The 13,321-nt window shown below is 41.0% G+C and overlaps 1 protein-coding gene and 1 long non-coding RNA gene across 2 annotated transcripts in view; both read right to left on the bottom strand.

The window, feature by feature from the left end:
• Positions 1–10,226, bottom strand: part of FGF10 (fibroblast growth factor 10) — a 65,675-nt gene extending 55,449 nt beyond the window's left edge. Inside the window, exon 1 of the mRNA XM_074855438.1 lies at positions 9,700–10,226. Coding sequence (XP_074711539.1) covers positions 9,700–10,036 — 337 coding nt within the window. The 5' untranslated portion in view covers positions 10,037–10,226. The remainder of the gene's footprint in view (positions 1–9,699) is intronic.
• On the bottom strand, positions 10,223–10,966 carry LOC141937562 (uncharacterized). Its single transcript, XR_012627001.1, has 3 exons — positions 10,852–10,966; positions 10,357–10,431; positions 10,223–10,263 (listed from the first exon to the last, which is right to left on the bottom strand). It is a non-coding gene; the product is annotated as an uncharacterized LOC141937562 (long non-coding RNA).
• Between the last annotated feature and the right edge of the window lie 2,355 nt (positions 10,967–13,321).

Raw genomic sequence — 13,321 nt, 5'->3', positions numbered from 1 at the left:
TCAGCAGTCACAGTTCTTGGCTGTTTTATGCCATATGAGAAAAGGAAGTACCAAGGAATAACGAAGTAATATATAGCTGTTACATAGTCTAAATGCCATGGGATGTACAGACTGGGTTCCAACTAGGAACCACATTATTCAGGCACGTGAATCTGTGAGAGAAATGGTCCATTTCTCTACATAGTACTTCAAGCAGAGATTTTTGTTAGTATTATTCCCCTCCTCCTGTCCTGCAGTATCTCCCACCATATGTTGGCAATAGGAAACATCATCACTGCCAGGATGAATTGCCAGTCTGCATGATCTCAGCATCTCCCTCCATTTTCCTTGGCTTAGGACTAGGGCTGCCCACAAAGCAAAACCCAAGGGAAGCAGCAAAACTGCTTGAATTGAATCCACTTCTTGGCCTCAGAAACAGCATGATTTTCACCTCTTGGTGCTAACCTTTATAAATTGTGTTTTAACTGCTTAAGTGGTTTAAACTGTGCATTGCCCTAAGAAATGAGTCATTGCTTGTGTGTGCTTATGGGTGTTTGGAAGCAGAGGATATGCTGGTCTGTGAATAAAAGCTAATAGACATGACAGTAAATGTTCATAATAATTGGTGTACTTGCACAACATGTGCCTTCCCCAGCATCTTCACCTATAAGAAGCTGAAACATTTCCTTCCACTTCCTACATGCCACTCACTTTCCAAGCTATTTCTGTCAGAACCAGATGAAGTGATACTTTAAGATCTGGCAATGGTTTGGATGTCCAGCTGTACCTCAGAACACATGGTGAAACTCGGCTCGTACTAACTCTCTGCTCCACTTTACACAGAGTGGTGTCTTAGCCCAGCCCTTTGGCCAAAATACCTGCTGCTGACCCAGCTACCCAGTAAGGGTAGCACCAAACCCACATATCTATCTTTTACAGGAGGAGGTCATCTTTCTAGCATCTGAAGAGCCAGGTGAGCAACCAGGCCTAGATCTTGAAGCAGACTAACAAAATGTGCCCATAGCTTGGCTCATGCTGCTTCTTTCCATGTTAGCTTTGCAGTTACAGATCCTCAGCACACAATTTCTGTATTACAGTTATTAGCACCAGTGTTTTGACAAAGGAAAGGTGTCCTGTCATCCAAACTTGGGCCACGTGCACTGTCAAGCTTCCCCCAAGACAGGGGAGAAGGGCACAGTGAAGTCAGCTAACGTTACAGTTCAGGGGAAGGTTTTCATTAGCCTCCTTGCCTCCAAGGGACAGGTGCCACAGGTACTAAGATCTTTCATGTTGGTGAGAGAGGTACTTCCAGATCTACATGGTTTACACCTTTAATGTTTACCTCCAGAAAAACCATAGGGAAAAAAATAAGTATCTGGGAAATACACAGAGAACAAACTGTATTCTGTTGAAGTCAAAAAGGCTGTTTCAGTGAACATCAGGAGCTTTAGCATCTCCTAAAACATCATAAAAATGTACAAAAAGAAGGCACTAAAACTGCAGTCTTGTAAAATCCACTTCATATTAAATACAGTCATCCTGTATCTTATCCTACAGCATATATTTTCTTGCTCACTGAAGCACAGTTACTGAATATATGAACTTGTAACTATGTAAATACTTCAAATCTTAAAGATAAGCTTACAAGATATGACATACTTCATAACACTAAACACACCAGTCACAAAAATACCCCATTCCACCCCCAAAGATTAATACACCTAGAAGTTTAAGATATCTTGATGTCCTTCAGGTATATGATTCTCATAACAAATATAGTGGATAGTACTAGCATAGTGAAATTGAAGAAGAACCAACCAAACAAAACCTTAACTTTTTTTCTTAACAGGTTTGCTTGTGTCTTCTTTAAAATAGCTTATTACTTCCAAAGGCAAGTTTGCCCACCTTTCTGCTTGTGAGTAGTCTACGCTGACTTTGACATTAGGAATGAAGCAGGTTATTAATCCTCTTGAAGAGGATAATGTGAAGAAAAGAATCCCAGAGCACCTACCAAATAGTATCTAGTATCTACAGAATAGAGTCAGAGAAGACACAATGACATTTGAGTGTGAAGAGTTATATCCCAATTACACACTTTTAGACAAATTCAACAGGCACCTTAATGACTTCATAGGATAAGACTGTGCAAAACTGATGATGCAGTAAGATGAGACAGGACAATTCAACATCACTGACAGTTCACAGCTGCCCAGATGGGTAAGCCATGCTTTCCCTCTCCCCACTTCTCTCTCACTCATGACACATGCTGCTCCTATTTCTTTTTGTCATCTTTTCTAGTGTTGCTCTGGCACTCGTCACACTTCCCATCCCCTTCCTCTAATGTGGGCACAATATCATTGATTTATACCTAGCCTTCACTTAGCATGATGCCTTAATTGCAATTAAACAACATCCCAGATGTTTCGGTGTTCCCTCCCCAACTCTCTCACACACTGACTACAGCTACACACATGTGCATCAGGAACCTGGAAGAAAACTTATATTTCCTTTATTTCTATGTAATGTTTGAAGCTCTAATATCAGTGGCAGAAGAAGGAAGAGCAACAAGACTTCTCAGGCCTCCCATTTTTCACTTCGGCTCCCCACGTAGGAGAAGAGTCAGGAACTGTAAAAAACAAATAAGTTTATTGTTTTCCACATATGTTTTCCACCATGAAAGGTGTAGGCATCGTATTGCTTTACTAAATCAAGGTTTATGAAATATCTGATCTTTGTTTTTATATAATATTTATGAGCATTCATGTTTCTAGTATCTGCAGCCTTTTCTTCTCTTGCACAACACCAGAAATTATGGAAGGAGAGAGGGAGGAGTGAAACTTTTTGGTGTTGTTTCAACATTTCCTTTTTCTTGAAAGTCAGCTTCAATGCGTGTGAAAATTTCTCTTTAACTGTAGAAGTTATACACTACTGACAGATTATTTAGAGGTAAATGTGAAAAGGGACAGGCTAATAATTCTTTAGGCTAACTATAAAATAGGGGAATGCTTCACAGCTGACACCGTGAGTATATCAACCCAGTAATTGGATGCACGTGTTAGTAGCAGTAAAAAGGCACTGTCCAGTTGTCCACCTTACATGGGAATCTACTTTGAGTGTATTCTTTGATTTACTGTTGCAATTAGAACTGAATGTTCAAAGAAAGAACTCAAGTGACCTAATTTAAAAGCAAAGAGTGCCTTTAAAGCCATTATTTAGCATGTGACCTGGCTCACTTGTAACTATTTCTTTCCCTTCCAATTTCCATTTGTTGCACTGTACTCATGAAGTGTATAATCAGTTTTAATAATCCACTCAGCTAATTAATTCAGTTTTAATATCCATTCAGTGATTAAAGATTAAGCCACTTCCTCCTCACTCCTACCCTTGAAGATTTTAATTTTTTTCATAAACACAGAGTGCTTTCCCAGGCTGACTTTTCAAAATTTCATGTAACAGGGCTTCCTGTCTCCTTCTTACTATGTTGCAACTAACAGAGATGTTTTACAGAAAATTGGCACTAGAAATAGAAGCAATTAATACAGCTACCAAAGGCTTTTTCTAGTTAACAGAACTCATGGTTGCAAGGCCACTGACTACTTTTCTGTGTTCAAAGCAATGAAAGGCTGCAAGATACTAAAATAGTACATCAAAATAGGTTGTCAAAGCAAAAGAATAAGAATTTGTTTGATAAGGGCATACAGTTAGAGTAGCTGTACTAGTATACCTACCAACCAAGAAACATACATGTGCTAACAATAACCATTTAGTCCTCCATTTCTGATCTGATAATTTGGTCATAGCCCAAAGCAAGCCAAGGTTACTTCTCCATGGAGTCTCATCAAGCTGATGTTGGTTATTAATGCTGCTAAACATTCAGACTATTTGTGCTGTTCAAAGTGGCAAAGAGGTCATTAGATGATAAACCCTAGAATATTAGGATAAGGTAGTTCAGTGCCTTATGGCAACTGGAAGCAGTGGTAGCAAGCGTTCAAAATGTGCAAACTGAAATTTCAACTCAGTGCTGTTTTGGGGAAGAAGGGAGTGTAAGAGCTTGGTTCAGAAAGCTCTTCAGAAAGCTGAGAAAACAAACAAACAAAAACAAGCTATGGAGGGAGCAGTATAACAGATCCCAAGCTGACCAAATAATTTCTCCGCTTTGCTGACACTTTTTCTATGATCCCAAATATTAAGCTTAGGAATAGAAATACAGTATTCTTTACAAAGATTTTTTTTCTATTTAGAACCTTCCTTGTGCAATTATATTACTTACTCAGAGAAAAAAGTTGGGAATCCACCATGACAGGTGATATTGCCCTATGTTCATACAGGTACCTGCTATTTTTAACCTAAGACACAGGGGTTAACAAGATTTGCTCACAGAAGGGTTTTTCCTTTTCCAGAATGAAAGTCTCTGTGGAATAAATGAAAACTCCCCTATTGCAGGATCTGATCTGACTCCCATTTGAAGTGAAAAGGCCCCTATTCATACACACAGCTCAAAGACATCTGAAAGTCATCTTAAAATGCTTTATTTCAAAACAGAGGATCTTATCCTATGAGTGAATGCATCCAAGATGTTTCAGAAGTGTAAGCACATTCTATAGTGCTCACTCAGCTAACGCCATCTTCAAGGGAAGCTTTGACCGAGCCACTACCTGAGAACCCTCCCATTAAAACCAAAGCACGGCATCTATAAGCCTGCATGTTCCTTGGTTTCTTTATTCTGAGGTTTTAAGCGGAGCAAACTTCCAATTTCTCTATTTTTTTCTTTTTTTTTTTTTTTTTTTTGCAAGTGGCTATAAGTTAGATTTATGAAGACAAAAAGACTTCTTACAACTGTATATTTTGAACAGATTTATGACAGGGCTATCAGCATGGAGGGTCCACAAGGCAGGAATGCAGTAAGAGTAACAGGAGACTGTCATGTAGCCATTAAATAGTACAATTCTTTCCACATTCATAAATCCTAAGTGCCTAAGGTTGTATACTGCTGGTTATATTATGTAACAGAAAGAAGGGAAAAAAAAAAAAAAAAGGACTTGAAGTGAGAAATCATCTCCATAAGAACTCATACATTTCATAATAAAGAACCTAAGTTTCAAATTACATTACTAAACCAGTATTATTTCCTATTTAAAGTATTCTGATTGCTAAAAAAATAAACCAGATCTCTATGGAGAGTAAAACAACAAAACACATATGCCTACTGATCAGTATTTGGAAAAACAGAGAAAAGTTCTCACATTAATTTACAAACATCAGCTCATTAGGAGTTGATAACCCCAAACAGCTAGCTTAAAAAATGCCCGGTAGCAAAAGAATGTATTTTACCATGTATTTTAATCCGGTTTGAGCTTTACAGCTGAGGTTAAGGTACCTGTCAAGCTTTATGATTTTACTGCACTTGAGTTATAATCAAAAAAATGAGTTTAATCAAAACACATTTAATGCTATTTTTATGTATATAACCCAATATATAGCACAAATCTGTATTTATGTGTCATGTATATATGCACACACTTAAAACGCTCAGTAGTAATGTTCAGCATTTCTAGTAATTAGAGTGGTTGTTTACAATCCTTTGGGCTACAGAATGAGGCTCAAATGTTTCTTGCTATTAGTCGCTGTGTTGCTAATCTGATCCCACACTACGTAGCGCAAAACCAAAAAATATCAGGGACTTCAGCAGATCCTAAAGCTATGTATAAAAGATAATTGCATACCCAGGGGAAAAGCCTGGAATAGGTTAGCTCATGAGAAGTAGCTAATTATTTCATGCTAGCTTCTCCAGTAAACACTCTTAGTCTTCAATTGCAGTGCCTTCACACTGTTTGGATCAATCCACTCTGGATGCTCAGAAGGCCAATTAATAGACTCTCAGCTGGTGTAAACCCTTTTAGCTTTGCTTGAGCTAAATTAGCTCATACAGCTGAGGATCCAGCCCCTTCTAGTCCACCTACTTCGAGCAGAGGTGACACCAGACAGTGGCTGTGCCGCCATCTACCGTAGATTTTGCAAAGCACTGCTTGGTCTAAAGCCCGCAGGAATCGCTCCGGCAATTCTTCCCACTAGTATCCAGGCTCAATGACACAGCCTCCACTCCCTAAACACGTACTTAAATAATGGCCTGATCCTGTAATCCTTGCTCAGGCAGAACTCTCTCCACAGACTGCAGGTTAGCTGCTGCGAATTAGGCATTGCATATTGTTATCATTCTTCAGCTACTAAGATCCCTCCTGTAAATTTGAAGTCTGTGTGCTTCATAGCAATATTAACAGTTGCCTTAAAAGTCAACTGAAAATAGTATAACACTCAAAAATACGTGCAGGTGTTCCTGAACCAGCTTATCATATATCATGTAGCCTGATGCATGTCATGCATTAAACCCAATGAGTTTCACTACCTTCAAGAAAGCTTTCCGGGTGCAGATAAGGTCAGAATCTGCACACATGCAGCTCTCTCCCAATTTTAATATACGGCTTAAGCTTCTCTTGGTCATCTCAGATCAAGTTATAGTGAAAGCTTTTGTAATTGCTCCTTGGAGGCTTTTTGGTTTTGTTTTTCCCCCAACAAGTACTTAAGTCACCAGAAAGCAGTACATCTCTCCGTATTAGTGCGTGCAAATGGCTCTACCAAGAACAGGGGCAAGGGACTTTACAGCTGTGGTGCTGTGGGATGAGCTAGTAGTTGCATTTCGAGGACAAGCTTCCAGATATAAAGAACAATAAATCAAAACCTGAAAAGTGTCCTACTTCTATCTAGTGACAGACACCCTCCAGCTATGCCAAATGCTGCATGTGCTCCCAGCCTCCTGACAGACCAGTGAGAACCCACCTCTGTTCCCACGACCCTATAGGTAGCGAAAGGCTGATGGAATAGTTTCAGGCATTCAAGTTGGAAAATATCTGCCAGAGTATTTAGCACAATCTACACAATATTTATAGAGAAAAATCTATGAATGCTGCTTGAGCCATTTAAAGGCTGGAGACTAAATTCTGTTTTCTGAATGTTTATTCTGACTTTCTCCAACCGCTCTTACTTGACAGTGCTTAGTTGGCTGCCAGCCATGAAAGCTGTTGTCTAATTACACAACATACCATGATCTTATAGCCCTATAGATAATGCTTTACTGCAGCAAAAATGGATTTCAAACATTAGCATATGAGAAAAAGAAAATTAGTCCTCAAATTAGGATATTTCAAAGTCTTTGTATTTGTTTAGCAAAGCACGGCTTTAAAAGAGGAACTTGTATTAGAGATTAAATAGCCTTTAATGTTAAACAGGCTACAATTTAGTGGGCTAGCTGGCTAATCCTTTTTGCAGAAATCTATTCACATGTAATTACATATTTTAGACTATCTTAAAGTTATACTTGCATGGAATCAGACCAGCTGGGGATTATGGTAGTATTATGATGGCACAGCCACACGTGAAGTTATGAAAAGCACAGATTTTGTGAATCACTTGCAACATTTTCTTACACAGACACTCTTGAAATAAAGGCACAGTAAATATATTCTTAAATGGTCTCAGACTATGTACTTTTACAGAAAAAACAATTTCACCCTTCAAATTTTAATGACTATCAAAGAAGAACATACAACTGTTTGACTTATCTTCTGCTAACAAGATCCTAATTCTTTTGCATTTAAAGGTGTACACTAGTTCTGACTTTGTGATGTAAGCGCAGTTAGCAAGTTGCAAGTTTTAAGATGATGGGAGTCTTCACTGCACGTGAACTTGAGGGACAGGAGACAGCTATGTATAATAAAGGCATTGTTTTGCTTTTATGGGAAACAATTACATTCTTTCAGTAGATACTCTGCAGGTGTGACAATAACCACGACATCACCAAGAATGCCAATCCTCTTTCTGATGCACTGACTGGAAAACTAGGAAAAAAAGAACCATACCCTATAGTTGCATATCATACAGTTGCATGGGGTTCCATGTAGACTGAAAGCGTAGAAAGGTGTCTATGTGCATTTCAGTGTATTCTACCTTTTGGCAAGATCTCACAGAAGTTCATGCATGTGTGCAACTTTACTCACTGAACAGTTGTGCTGGCTAAGTGGGATGGCTCAGATGAGTAGTTACTTCTCCTAGTACACTGTTGTCAGATTGGGCCCCTTTGCAGCCTTTTCGGCAGCAATATTCTACACAGAATGGCTTTTTCTCAGAGAAGCACACAAAGCTTTCAGAATCTCATTTTAGGGGAATGATGCTGTCCTCCTTCACAAACAAAAGTAAATCTAAGAAATACAGTGCCAGGGCTTCATTCCATATAGATTCAAAGTGAAGCCTTCATCATAGCTCCTTTTTTCAAGAAATTGGCTTTCTATGAGATATATAAAGGGAGGTGGTAAGATTAAGCTGCTTTGACATCTAAAGCTTTTACAAACATTAAGTGCATGATAAAGTATGAAGTTGCAAGGTGGAGCAAGCGAAGTAGTGACATATGATATAGCAGTCCTCTCCTCCCTGTTTATAAGCCTGTATTATGAGTATTTAATAGAAATACAGCTGAATGAACAGTAATGTCTATCATACAGCATGGCAACCTGCTGAAGTACTCCATACTTTATACATCAGCTAAGAAGAGATCTACTTAAGTCACTTTAAGTTGTTTTAATTTAACAGAAGATTTATCACCAGGTTTATCTGGATTTATGTGAAACAACCCAAGAACCAAAACGTGGTTTTCCACCAGTGAAGCAAGTCAGCGAGTTTCCTCCAACACAACAGAGCTTACTTTCTCAGCATGCTACTGTAGTAAGACGCAGTCACTTAAGAGTTACAAAGCAATATACTGTGATTTACTACAGTTACTTCAATTTGAGATTGCACAGGCAGGAAAATCGAATAAAGGTTACATTTCTAGCACTGACAGCCAAAAATACATTACCAGAAGCATGCTATTACTAAAAGCCTAATTTGTACTACAGAAAAGCTCGAAACTTCAGCCATGGAAACAGCCATATGACTTTTGCTTTGAAATAATTTCTTAAAGAAAAAAAAAAAAATGACAATGAAACGCGTGTGAGGTCTGTGCGAACCCAGCCCCAGATGTTTACAATGGAGCGAGTAGCGGTATAGCGGCGCTGCAGCCCGGGAGCGGCGCGGCGCGCCAGGGACGCGGCAGGCACCAGCACCGCCGCACCGCGGGTGGCTGCGCGGCCGCGCACCGGCACCCCCACGGCGGAGAGCAAACACAGGCAAAATCCCAGCCCGAAGGAGAAAGCCCCTGTCCCGGGCTCGGGGAGGAGGGAGCGCGGAGCAGATGGCTCTTGTGCAGCTCGGGGGAAAGAGTGTGTGTGTGTGTGTGCGTGGGGGAAATCGATGCATTGTTTCAATACAGCGTTCTCGTCAAGGCGCTTTAATGACAAGGGATAATGATTTTCAGATTCGGGAGACAATGCCCCCCCCCCCCCCCCCTCCGCGCCACATCCTTACAAATCTTTCTAATTTGCTTTTCTGCCAGGCAAAGAAACAAACTGTGCTCGGCGAAGCCATTTGCACACAAATGTAAGCGGAGATATTCTCAGCTACGGGCCGGCGGGGAGCGACGGCCCGGAGGAGCCCACCCCACCTCTGCCCCGCGCCCCCTTCCCCTTCCCTCCCCAGCCCGCGGGCCCGGGGCTGCAGCTCCCGCCGCGGCCGGGGCGCTGGGGCGGGCGCGGCGGCCGCTGCCTGGCAGCGCGGCGGCGGAGCGGTACTTACTGAAGGGGCAGTTCTCCTTCTTGGTGCCGCTGACCTTGCCGTTCTTCTCGATCTTGAGAAAGTACTTGTTGTAAGAGTAGAGCTTCCTCTTGCGCACGTCTCCTTGGAGGTGATTGTAGCTCCGCACGTGTCTCCCCGCACTGGAAGGAGAGGAGAAGGACGAGGGGAAGGAGGAGGATGATGAAGAAGAAGAGTTGGTGGCCTCCGGGGACAGCATGTCCTGGCCGAGGTCATGGCAGGTGACAGGCACAGAAGACACCAAGAAGAGCAGCAGCAAGCAGCAACAAGGCAGGTGGGAAAAGGCTGAGGCACCATTTGTCAGTATCCATTTGCACATTGTACTGAAACTCTGGGCGCTGGAAAATGTCTTATCAAATGAAACATACTGGAAGGGTAAAACCTGGTAAAAGGCAAGTGGAGAGCCGGTGGTTGCTGCTTCTGGTTAGATCCCTCTGAGCTCTGATCTGGCCTGAAGTAAGTGCACCAACATCCATAACTCAGGGGACAAATCGCCTCAGAAGTTGCTGCCTTTTAATCCTTCGAGTCCTCCCTCAGAAAAAAGAGCTGTTGGTTTTTTTGGGGGGGTTGCTGTGGTTAATCCTCTTTCCTTTTGCTTTTCCCCACCCCACCCCCCCACATACACACACACTCCCCAACCTGCTTTGAGACTTCCCAGTAGTTATTTTGTTCTCTTCCTCACTCCTTTCTTCACCATCTTAGATGCAGAAAGGTCTGAAAAATAGATGACAGCAAAGTGAACAACAACAACAAAAATAACTAACCAGCGGAAAGGGGTGCTGGAAGGGATTTTTCACACATACCCCTTTACATATACACACGCATTCACACTTTGTGGCTTTGCACCTTCTTCTGATCCCCACCCCCTTGCCTTTTTGCAAATCCCAAGCCAGTTGCACAACTCGTCCTTTCTCACTGACAACCCCAGAGGAGGCAGTTTCTTTGTTTTGCTTTGAATTCTCCAGAACAGTATTAAAAAAAAAAAAAAAATCCACAGAGAGAGAGAGAAAGGAGAGAGAGAGGAGGGGGGGGAAATCCCAACTTGTCGTCCCCGTCCCCCCTCCCTTCCCTTCCTTTCCCTCCCCCTTTGGTTGTAAACAGGTTGGAAGTTGTAGCCTAAATGTCAGCGATTACAAGTCAGAGGTGGGATGTGCCTCTGGTGGTCAACCCTTATTTGCAGGGGGTCAAGCAGCGGTGGGACATCTGAAACCCTTTTGCAGTTGGAGCGAGCGGTGCCTGCTGCGGAGGGAGCCCCGGGAGCTGCCCTCGCTTCCTCCCGGGCTGCAGCGGCGGCGGCAGCAGCCGCCGCCTTCGGCTCGCTGCTAATTGCTCCTAAAGCGTTCTTCTCCTCAGAGCGCCGGCCACCAGCACGGCTTGGAGACTCATGCTTTACTAATTTCCCTGTCTTCCAGGCTGAACCAATCGCCTCTAGGGAGGCTTCCCTTCCCCTTCTTCCCTCCCCAACTTGTTTTCTAGCAGAGGACTTTATTTTATTTTTTTGGCAGTGAAGTGCTTGAGAAAGCCACCTGGAGCTTGTTGCCTGCTAGATCTCCCCCTCCCCCCCCGCTGGAGGAGGGGTTGGGTGGAGAGGTTGGAAAGAAGTGTATACTACAGGCAGACCTTGGAAAAGCAGATTATATGCTGGTCAGAGGGAGTGAAAAGGGGAAGGAGACATAATTAGCTCCTTTTCCTTCTTCTTTGCCAGCTTCCATGGAGGTCCTTCTCCCTCCTTTAATGAATCAGTGATTTCTCGCTTCCGTTGCTGAAATAAAAAGTTCACACTTTAGCCTGCTCTTCCTTTTAAGCTTCTCAAGATTTATTGTGTCTCTTTCCCCACCCTCACCCTTCTTGTCTCAAAAGAAATCAGGGCCCTAAATGACCATTTTCTAATTGCTAACATGAGTCATTTACTGAATCACGCGTCTGACTTCAAAGCAAAAGGGGCTTTATTGGGATTGCAAAGGTTTCCCCATAAAATCTGTCTGAATGTTTTGCTGTCTTTTTTTTTTTTTTTTTTTTTAAAACTAATGCAGTTTCCTTTGCCAGAAAAGAACAAATTCTCCATTTTCAAGGCTACTTTAAAGTGACTGTTCAAGTTATTATTTTCCTGGAGGGGTATATGTTGTTGGTTTTTCCTTTGATGCCACCTCCCTGAATGGATTTCTCATTTCACATACTGAATGTTATGACAGATTCATACTTCTAGCCCGTCACTGAACTGTCAACTTTCCCAGTGAATAACAGGCATCTTCCATATGATGTATTATCTTTTAACACCAGAATAAGGGATCAGGGACTGATAGGATATGGACATCATGCAAGACATTAAATTTTGGTTCAGTATTTAGTATTATAAAACAACTGTTTTATAATGCAAGATGGGACACTTGCTAAGAGAATGGAATAGCAGAGAAGTGAAGCAGTGCAGAAACGTGAGTAGCTCACTAGGTAAACCCAGAACTTTTTGAAATAGAAGCAGTTTAATAATGCAGATCAGTGGAATGCAATGGAAAACTGACTATGAAATTGCATTTGTCATGTGGAGTAAATCTTAATTTAAACAATGAAAATGCAGAAAAGAACAAATAGTTCTAAAATTAGACTGATTCATTAGATTAGGATGTTAAATATATTGTTAACTTCACAACAGAAATTAGAAATTATTTTCTCCAATTATGGCGTTCATTCTGGAGGGAGTTGGCTCCTAAATTTATGTGTTCAGCTTCTGGGGGTGACATTTAAACAGCCTTAAAAATGAAACCATTTAATGTTAGAATCAATATGTTTTATGATGTTGTTTATGGTACTTCAGAGTATTTATTCTGCATGGATTTGCACTGAGTGCAAAGCATTTCAGAAAATTTTCTGTGAATCTGATTTAGGCTTTCATTTTTTGGCAACTAATAAAGAAATAGAAATAAAACAACTAGGAAAAGCAAAAGCCTACTTTTCAGTGAATGCCTGAGCTTACATGTAGTTCTACAAAGCTGATGTCAATGTTTGCTTGCTGTCTAGGTCATGAAGGGTACAACATGTTATTTCTAAAATTGAAGTTCTTTGATTCCAGGAGCTTAAATCATAAATAATTATTATAATGTCTTAAAATTATACATTTGAAGAAACCTTTCATTTTTTTATCTTTTACCTGTCAAATGCTGGAAAATACAGTGAACCAGCATTTCAGGTGGCAGGAGAAAATAGTAGTTTGGGTGTCAAACAGATGTATTTAACCCCTACTCATTAAAAAAATAGGTACTTTCTTGAATTTACTCAAGAGTTCTGCTTGCTTAGATCCATTTCTAGCTTGTGATTGGCTGAATGTTGGTCGTAAGATCTTGTGTTTAAGAACAAAACCCACATATCCGGAATTTCATATTAAATTTTCTTCTGGCAGGTGCAATATTCAGTGCAGTATTTAAAACTACTACAACGCATAGAGTCCTTTTCTATCCTGTGTGATGACAGGGAGGGCATTTACAAAACAGAGTCCAAATGAAAAGCTGACATAGCTTTTTAGATTATATCTCATTCTTTTTTCTACTTTCTGTATAGCCTTTCTTTTATAGCACAGTTGAATCCCTAAATACCCCACTACTTTGTATTG

Source organism: Strix uralensis, chromosome Z (genome assembly GCF_047716275.1).
Source record: "Strix uralensis isolate ZFMK-TIS-50842 chromosome Z, bStrUra1, whole genome shotgun sequence".
Lineage (NCBI taxonomy): Eukaryota > Metazoa > Chordata > Aves > Strigiformes > Strigidae > Strix > Strix uralensis.
Note: the sequence above shows the minus strand (reverse complement) of the source record. Positions and strands in the feature narration are given on the sequence as shown.